At 39.4% G+C, this 10,176-nt stretch overlaps 1 protein-coding gene across 9 annotated transcripts in view; it reads right to left on the bottom strand.

Moving 5' to 3' along the window:
* The window catches only part of ADAMTS9 (ADAM metallopeptidase with thrombospondin type 1 motif 9), a 162,402-nt gene that overhangs the window by 64,262 nt on the left and 87,964 nt on the right, over positions 1-10,176 (bottom strand). For all 9 annotated transcript variants that reach the window (XM_060402249.1, XM_015102339.4, XM_042236610.2 and 6 more), the window contains 2 exons: positions 7,407-7,568; positions 4,555-4,731 (listed from right to left, as the gene is read on the bottom strand). In XM_060402249.1, coding sequence (XP_060258232.1) covers positions 4,555-4,731; positions 7,407-7,568 — 339 coding nt within the window. The remainder of the gene's footprint in view (positions 1-4,554; positions 4,732-7,406; positions 7,569-10,176) is intronic.

Raw genomic sequence — 10,176 nt, 5'->3', positions numbered from 1 at the left:
AAGTCCTCAAATGCATATAGGGAGTTCCTTATTTTGGTCTTTCCCCTTCAAATACCATAAGAAACTACAGCACAAAATGGAGGCTCAGTTGGGCAATGTGGAATCAGTAGAGATCTGAGGTCACCTTTATGATTTATCACGTTTTGAAAAGTACAGGTTCTCTTAAATCTTACAAGTTTATGGTTGTTTTCTTTATTTTTCTTTAATGAGAAATGCTTCTGATACGTATTACAGGTGAAGAAATCACAAAATTGACAAATGTTCTAAGTCTTTTACAGTTATCCGAACAAAAAGAATAAGTTATGATCAAATTGGTGTGCATTAGGGTAAGCTTTTCCCTGTACCTGGCTCCTCTGACATGTTCAGAACCATTTCTCCTAATTACCTGTTTTGACTTCTGGCTATGCCTTATCATTATCTATAAATTCAATAAATAGCATACATATTTCATAGTTGAGACTTAATGAATCAGGACAACAGTATTAGAAAAGAAAAGAAAAAAAGCAACAAAATGTTAAGCCTCTTATATTTTTGTTTATATCACTAAGCATCATTTCCAAATTCAGAAATATTTTTTAAAGTATCCCTTTAAAATATACATTTTAAACTATCCAATTACATAAAGCTTGCCACATGTTTACTCAGATTTGGGAGAGAGATAGTACAGGTTGGGAGAGATTTACAAAATTAAAAAGTGTCTTTTTAAAACCAAAGGAAACATATACACGCAGTTCTAAGCACACAGCCTATTTGTCTTTACAGTCTGCTGATAAACACTGATTTTTAAACATTGTATATAAAATTAAATAACATGGAAAAAATAAATATGCTTTATTATATAAACACATAGAAATCTGTACTGCTCAAAATATTCAGATAACACGAGGCTTGGTTGCTTAAAATTGTACTCAGAAAGTATGGTAGTGATATTTACAGTTTTTATTTTTCCTAGATAGATGCAGTGAGGTGATAAAACACTGATGTCAGACATTTTCTTGACCTACCTACAGAAGCTGCAAACTTTCATATGAAAATGAGGTAGACAAATTCATAAATTGACCAGGCAGAAACAAAAGCACAGTTCCTTCGTGAGCCCATAAATTCTCATTATTTGGGTTGACAGGCATTATTCCAAAGCACCTAAAGCAAGGCTCAGAGAATACTTTTAAGTTTGTCAGGAAAAAATTCACACAAGCAATTCCTCCTAAGGAGAACCATGGCCTCCAAGGCAGTCAGCAAACAGATATACCTGTGGTAAGTGGCTTCAATCAGGTCTGATTCTTTGCAATCCTATGGACTGTAGCCCACCAGGCTCCTCTGTCCATGGGATTTCCCAGGCAAGAATACTGGAGTGGGTTGCCATGCCCTCCTCCAGGGGATCTTCCTGATCCAGGGATTATTGAACCCAGGTCTTTTATGTCTCCTGCACTGAAAGACAGGTTGTTTACCACTAGTGCCAATGGGGCAATGCAAAAAAGGAAAGCTAGATGACCATCTTGGACAGATTAGCAACCTTTTCAACTTTCATTATCTCAAAGTGGCTTACTTTAGAATGCTACGGAGTTTTAACCCACTCCTCACTATAGTTTGACAGCTCTCTTTCCAATTTATCCCTCCAGCCACAGGATGTGTGCATGCAATAGGCAAATCAGTGTTAAGAACCTTATTTCAAAAACAAAACACTGCCAAGTCAGAGTGCAAGGATGCATTCAAAACAGGACAGAAAAGACAAAATCTAGGGAAGACGTTTTCAACAATCATGATTCTAAATCTCTGGTGGTTTGAGCCAGAACTAACAGCCTTAAAATGGGTACTTGAACCCTACATTCACAGAAGCTTCATTTTAGAGTCTGGAAACTGTGCTAACAGCCATTTGGAGTTTCTTTCCTAAATATTGCTCCTTAGTAACAATTGTTAGACTAGGCTATCTTTATTTCGACCTTGGAAAAGACCTACTCACACAGCAGTAGTTGCTTCTCAAAACTATCTCCTGTGTAGGGGTACTTGGGATAAGAAAGCAACTCGGCCTGAGGGGGACTAATGCCTACCCTTGGTCTCTAATAAATCTAGTTTGCTTTCTCTTGAAAGCAACATGTTAGCACCTCCAATATAGTTTTTTTTGTTGTTAATGTCACTGTTAGTTACAATGATGAAGCACCATAGAAGTGGCTTATGGCTATCAACACAGTTCACTGAGGTATGCTTCAATTTAGAATTACTAAGAAATGGTACCAAAGCATCCATAAAAATCAACATACAAGTAAAATACAAATCCTACCATAAGAATCTGAAATGCTGCCCTTGCATAATTTAAGTCATACATTACAAATGGATCTATTTAAATAAAACGCTTTTGATTTAGTTGATTTTCAAAAATCACCATGAAAAGCCTTGTAAAAGCGGTCTTGCTTCCACGCTGCAGAGCCATTTGAGTATATATCTGAATAATGATTACTTTATAAAGGCGAAGGCGAAGTCGCTCAGTCGTGTCCGATTCTTTGCGACCCCATGGACTGTAGCCCACCAGGCTCCTCCATCCATGGAATTTTCTAGGCAAGAGTACTGGAGTGGGGTGCCATTTCCTTCTCCAGGGGATCTTCCCGACCCGGGGATTGAACCCGGGTCTCCCGCATTGCAGGCAGACGCTTTACCGTCTGAGCCACCAGGGAATCCCATTTACTTTATAAAGGAAGTGCTAAAATCATATAGGCAACAAAAGCATTTTCAAAATCCATGTACTTGCTTTGGTGCATTGCAGAGCATTTAGGATCTCTCTCTCCTTTTCACTGTGTGTTGCATAAAACTATGTGCAGCCCCAAGAACAAGCACTATAATAAGAAAAACTTAAAATCTTTGGTTAAATGATTTAGAAGATCATGTTTTAAAACTTAAGCATTTAAACTCTTAAAGTATCTATGGGAGAGGATGGCAATCCAGTGGAAAAGAAATTAAACTGTGTTTAGAAAGTGTTCAAGAAAGAGAATGCCATGGTAACAAATATATATATATATATATGATATATTGTATATATATTATATACAATATATAATGTATAATAATAATAATATATTATTATATATTATATATACACACATATTCTGAGGGTTAGGAGATGTTTTTTGGTGAATATTAAAGAACACAACTTTTTGGAAAGCTACTATATATTTTGATATATACTACAGTGTGGTGTTGGTATTGGCTAAGTGAAAAGGATGAAATTATAATGGGCTCAAGAGGGAAAATTTCATGAAAAATAATATGTGACAGGTGACTTAGGGAAGCTTGAATGTCAGAAGATGTTCTTGACATTCTAAGGTTATTTCTGATCTTTTTCCAAACGTTCATTTAGAGAGAGTGCCAATATTGCAAACAAAATACTCTTGGTGAACAGTACATCTGAACTGCCCTTGAATAAAATCCTTACAGCCCAGATAAATAGTACTACTTGAGATAATGCGCTAATTCTTCTAGATTTTTACTTAACACAGAGTATAGTAGTTATGCAGCTAGTATTCTACTTATAGATACAACCTCCAACCTTGAAACCTTTGACTCTTAGAAGTGTCAACAGATTAGTAGCCATGTCAGATCAGTTAATCTGCTCTTTAGCTGCTTTCAGGAATGGTTAAGGTTTTTTCTCAGAACCCTATAGAACAAAAAGAGGCTTTTGGATATGAATTCACATAATATTAATTCAGCTTCAGTGCAATTAATGCATTCACAGGAAAGTTTACTCTATTTACATGAAACAACCCTAATGGCTCCATACCTGTGGACCATTTAGCCACAGTATTGTTTTGACACAGCTGATCCTTCTGTTTGCCAAGATTTGCCCCAGAAGTTTGCATAGTATTTATAGAGCCAAATCTGTCTCACAATGTTGTTTAAAAGCAGATGACAAAGGAAGCCTAGGACCAAAGGAAAAACCGGTCTCAAATGGGCTTTGTGTCTTGATAGAAGAGAGAACATTTTAGATGCCTTGAATGGCATCAGGTCACTGAGTCCACTGTTTGTCTTTGGAATTTTCACTTGATTTTATGGGCACAGCCTTTTTGGTGATTGTGTTGAGAGCTGTACCCGAGTCACACAGGCAAAGTAGAGTCACTGAATCAAAAACTGCTTTGGCCTCAATAAGCAGGTATCTTCCCGCCAAAGTCAATACCACCAGCTCAGAAAAGGAAAGAGTATCTGCTTCTGAGTTGTCTGCTTAAATCACTTTGGAGTTTAAAAATGGCACGGAGTTTCTTAAAAAAAAAAACAACACACACACACAAACACAAACATATATAGTCTAGTTCTAGGAAAGGATGCTACTTTTTGGCATTGGCAAAGGGCCTGTATGAGGTACATATATCCTGTAAAGTCACTTTGGCAATATCATTTAAAAAAATGAATTTTGTTGCATGTCAATATGAAGAAAAGAAGAGACTGTGTATAGTACAGTTCCAGGGATGCCCTTGTGAGGAGGACAATCTGTCTCAAAGGAGTGACCCAGAGCACCTTGGAATTGGAGTGTTAGTTTTAGTTAGCAAACATGAATAGTTAGGGCCGTACCGAACTCCAAGGGCCAGCACTCCAGGCAGCATCTTGAGGACAAGCGTGTGTGTTACATTGCTCTCGATCTGGAGGCTTGTCAAGAATTTCACAGCTCAGATCCGGAAATCGTTCCCCGCTGGGCCTCTGACAGACCACCAACCTTGTTCTCAAGCCTCCACCACACAGCTTAGTACACTGGAAGAAGAGAAGGGAAGGCTGCAGTTATTCTGTCTGAACAGCCAGTGGCAAATTTTCTTTCCCCGTGACAAAAATGTTTTAGCCAAGACAGATTATGGCACCAGGCAAGATAAGCCTATAGGAGAATGAAGCTGAATTACCAAAAGTAAAATATACAGCAGACTGGAGTCCTGTCCTTTCATGATGTGCGTGTGTGTGTGTCAGCTGCTCAGTTGTGTCTGACTCTTTGTGACCCCATGGACTGTAGCCTGTCAGGCTCTTCAGTCCATGCGATTTCCCAGGCAAGAATACTGGAGTGGGCATCCACTCCCTTCTCCAGGGATCTTCCCGACCCAGGGTTTGAACCTGGGTCTCCCATACTGTGGGCAGATTCTTTACCATCTGAGCCACCAGGGAAGCCCCCTTGCATGGTAGCTATTGTTTATTAAGCATTTGCTCTTCATCTGTACTAAATGCTAATATTATCTCATCAACAGGAAAGTATAATTATATGGGGCAACTGAGCTTAAGAGAGCATAACTTGATTAAGGTCAATTCAGCAGCAGGTGTCCAGGATAAGATTACAGCCTTTTCTTTCAGGTATTCAAAACCCAAAATCAAAGAAACAGATAAAAATCTAAAAACCACTCAGTACTAAATCAAGGATATAATGACTGAGCTGGTGACAACCTCTAGGAAGTTGTCACCAACCTCTTGGCTATTCTGTGACTCCAGTCTCCGAAGACCTTTCTGACGTCCAAATATTTTATGCTATCTCTGAATCTGAGGATAATGATGGCATTCCCCTAGGATGAGTCAACAGTGTGGTGGGAACGCTGGATATGGTTCTGACTGTTGGCTGGACCCATGCTTCTGAGGCAGGAACAAGTTGTATTTCTTGGACAGTACCACGGAGCTCACATCCAGGAATACTGACTGTTCCCCTGCTGTGTCAAGGCCAGATCTCCCATGGAATTTGGAATGATCTGGTCCGTGCTGACAGCCAGCATCCCAGCAAATGCGTGTACTCTCCTGGCTTCAATCCAATTACAGAAGCTTACGCACAGGCCCCATGGGACAGAGCTTTACGAGGAGTTTCAGGAAACCCACGATATATGCGTCTCCAAACCTGACTTCCCTTTCCGGTCTTTCAGCAAAGCCCTCCAGAATGACATACTATCAACAAAAGTTAGCAAAACTCTGTTATGAGCGCCTATGACTGCTTTACGTGAATGAAAGCATGAAACGTGGACACGGGACTTCGATTAGCCAGGGGTGTAGACTAACATGCCCTTCCATCTCATGTGTCTCTGTTCCCCTCTTGGTGGGCGTAGGGGGCCTCCATGATGTTAATCCTTGTGTTTTATTTTATAAATTTCATAGTCAAGACAGAACAACTCAACAAACTCTAAGTACGTGCTCTCCCTGTGGATTCAAGAGTAGAAATATATATTCTTTTTTAACTAAATACAAAACAAAAAACATCTAAGTCCTACACATGATAGTGGCTTAAAACTCATTCAATAATACAGTCATACTAATGATAATTATTATTACTAGTAATAATACTGATTATCATTATTATAATAGCAGCTATGATTGAAGGCTATGGGCTAGGTTTTGACGTGCACTATCTCATATAATGGCATGAATATTATGAAGTGGGTGCCATTATTTATTCTCATGTACAGATGAGAATACAGATATTTGGCAAAGTTATATTATTTGTCAAAGCCACAAAGCTTGTAAGAGCCAGGGCTGGGACGAGGGCCCAGTTTTGTCTGCTCCAAATACTCTACGGCCTTTCATCAATCATAGCTGACAATCCTTTTTTTTATTATTATTAATTTTTATTGGCATGTAGCTGCCTTACAATTAGTAGTATAAAAGCAGTAGCTTTCGTGTTAGTTTCTGTTGTACAATGGAATGAATCAGTTATATGTTTACGTATATCCCCTCTTTTTCGGATTTCCTTCCTGTTTAGGTCATTACAGAGCACTGCGTAGAGTTCCCTGTGCTCTACAGCAGGTCCTCATTAGCTACCTTCTTTATACACAGTAGTGTATACACATCAATCCCAATCTCCCAATTCTTCCTCCCCACTCCCCTTGGTATCCATTCATTTGTTCTCTACCCCTGCGTCTCTATTTTCATAGCAAGCAATTCTTAAAAGGTTAAGAGCTGAAGAATTTCATTATTTGAGCCTACACAGCTAATTACTCACTTCTATGATTACAATGCATCACCCCTGATAAGAATAACAGCTCCTAATCCCTGATGAACAATAGCTGGTTCATTACGAATTTGAAATATTGGGAGACACAATGCCATGAGAACAATGGTGCACCACAAACACCCCCAAATTATGAAGATGGCAAAACTTCCATTGATTAATTTAACACACATTTCCAGTCACTTTAAAAGCACCCATGTTTTAATCAGCAGAGGTTAACATTTTAAACTAGCATTATCTGTATTCTTTCCTAACATCTCTCCTATGTAGTCAAGCCATCTCTCTATGGTAATAAATGCACTTTTAAAATAGTCCAGAATTAAGATAGATCTCCTAGTTAATCTGAAATCAAGATGCTTTAACTAGAGCCAGTTCTTCTTCCTTCAAATAAACTATGAACAACAGCACTATTTGGTATTTGCTTTTTCCCAAAGGATGTATAAGTGGAATTTGCGCTCACCTCTCCCCAGCTGCCATAAGCCCACTGAGGGCAAGGGCCAGATTCGCAGGCTCTGTGCTCATCGGGTTTGATTCTCTCCACGCAGTCGTTGGCAGTGTACCCATTCTCATCCTGACACACAACAACACGCCGCTGGGACCCACCAGCACAGGTACTGGAACACTGAACACAGCAGACATCGGTCAGCAGGTTAATCCCCACCTCAGGCTCCACCTCGAGGACCCAGAAAGCAGCTGGCTGAAGGGTCAGAGACAAATGTGGCAGAACCACTCTCAAGTCGTCCACAATGGACAGAATGCAATCCTGAGCATCTCCCTTCCATGGAGCTGCTTAACGTTCAGGTCTTAGCAATATTTGGAGGGCAGAAACACCACTTCCCCTTGTGCATGTTAGGTCTCAGTAGGTGTTTAGGAACTGCCTAATGAGTGATCATGTCTTGTGATTTCCAGAGTGATCAGATTCCTCCTCTGCAACTCTGAGAGGTGCAGACGTACTGACTGACACCACAGTCTACTGGGAAATTCTTTCTCTTTTCAAAACTGCTAGCACTTATTTAGAACCAACGTTTAACCTCCTTTTCAACACAGGGGTCAAATCACTTAAAAAAATTGCCAGTTGTTGAAATTAAGCTTCTACACTAACTCCTTCAAGTATCCAAGGAAAGCATCATGGAATGTCACTTACATATCATTTCCTTGTAGCTAACATTCCCTTCTCTCCCTTCACCTAGCTAACGTAGCGAGACTTGTTTTTCTTCTTTATTCTTATTCCCCAATGAATGTGAATTCCATATTAACCAACTTCTCTTCAGGTGCATGAGCCCAGCCATGTCTCCCATAGTTGTCACAGAATTATGTTCGGCCTTCAGCTTATTTCCCACACAAGCTTCTCATAGCTCTCTTATTTATCTGCATCTTGAGTGTTTTTTTTCTCTTTCCATTTTTTCCTTATCTTTTAAACCCAATGTGTTTGCCAGTCTCCTTCACTCTGACCCTTAACTTGTAAAATCTGTTTGCCAGTAAAAAAACCATCAAGTCCTCTAAGCAGTGGAATTCCCACAACTTATCAAGTCTCAAACTGTATTTGCAACATTGTTTTGAGTTCCAGGTTCAAATGGTTGACATGTGCTATCAAACTCCAGCTATCAAACACTCAAACTAATGTTATTTAAAAATAACTGTGAATACTGCTCGTTGCTGGTCACCTTCTATATAAAGATGTGAAAAAGTTATTTACTTATTGTACTGGACTTTAGTTCAATTTCCCTGCCAATGTTGGTCAAATTATAAATGATTTTCAAATATACTGAGCTTAATTTTTTAAATGCAGAGCAGGAAAATAGATTTATTAATTCTGTCTGAGCAATTATTTAGGAAATTTTTGATTTAAAAAAATCCCACCTCTATTCTCTGAGGGTTCTGTTATACTTACTCTAAACTTAAAAATACTTTTCTACTTTTAAACAGCTTAATACATAAGAAACGCAGAGAACTATTATTTTAATTGGCTTTGTTTGGGGCCAAGAACTCGAAATCTTAGGAAGGACCTCCAATAGTATAAAGAGATCTGGAATATATACTTTGGCCCTTGGATTTTTCCTTTGATAATAAAATCTTGATTCATCTGAGATAATAATCTCACCTGTGTTACTGTCCCCAATAAAATGATGTCTCCTCAGAACTTCAGTATCATACTTGTATCCCTAGTAGGTTCCACAGTGATGGTCACATGATTAGAGTTTCTGGAAGGAATAGTTTCATAAACCACAGGCTATCCTCCCTTCAATATGGCTGAGTGGAGCAAGGAAGCACAACGGATCCAGGGTCAACTCAATGCATTGGCTGCCCAGTGACCAGTCCAAAGCTTCCTACAGAGAATCTGACCAGAGACAGAGCTCAGCTGGGGGCCAAGCAATTGTACAGCACAGTCGAGAACTCACACTGCACCAGTCTAAACCCAGGGTCAGCCAGGGTCTTTATACTCCCATATCCAGGTGAAATATTGTACATGATCTTTCTCCAAGTCCAATTTTGCCACTTTTTTTTTTTTAAATTAATAGGGATTCTTCATTCCATTCCCATGTTGCAGAATTTCACTCTGGACTACTTTTGTTAACAATTTTCCTATCCTTTTTAGACAACATATTTTCCCAGGTAAACATTCCTTTGAACAAACCCTGTATCTATCATCCACACTCTACAAAACAAGAGAGAATGGCCATTAGGGAAGCCAGAGATGATGGACATCTGTTTTTTTTTAACCTGCCTCATATATTTCCCATTGATATCAGGCAGGCTGGATTTTCCTTTAAGAAATCCATCAATGGACCTCATCTTAGTGGGACTGTATTTTTGGGGGGCCATGCCATGCTGTATGCAGGATCTTAGTTCCCTGACCAGGGATCGAACCTGTGCCCCTGAAGTGGAAGTGCGGAGTCTCAATCACTGGACTACCAGGGAAGTCCCAGTGAGACTATCTTTTAAGAAGTTCTACACTTTCCTGATCAAGGAGTAAGTAGAACTGGCTGAGCCAATCAGATTTTCCTGGGAATTTGAATCCTGAGCAGAGCAACCCGGGCGTGGTTCAGAGTAAAAAGGGTTTAAGAAATGATCTTATAGATATTGTTCCATCTAGATTGGCAAACCACAGCCTCGGGGCCAAATCCACCCTGCCAGCTGCATTTATAACTAAAGCTTTATGGGAACACAGCCATGTCCACTTGTTTACATTTTGTCTATGCCTGCTTTTGTGCTAAGACAGCAGAGTCTGC

The sequence above is a fragment of the Ovis aries genome, chromosome 19, assembly GCF_016772045.2.
Source record: "Ovis aries strain OAR_USU_Benz2616 breed Rambouillet chromosome 19, ARS-UI_Ramb_v3.0, whole genome shotgun sequence".
Taxonomy (NCBI): domain Eukaryota; kingdom Metazoa; phylum Chordata; class Mammalia; order Artiodactyla; family Bovidae; genus Ovis; species Ovis aries.
The sequence above is the reverse complement of the archived record's forward strand: the minus strand, read 5'-3'. Positions and strand labels throughout refer to the sequence as shown.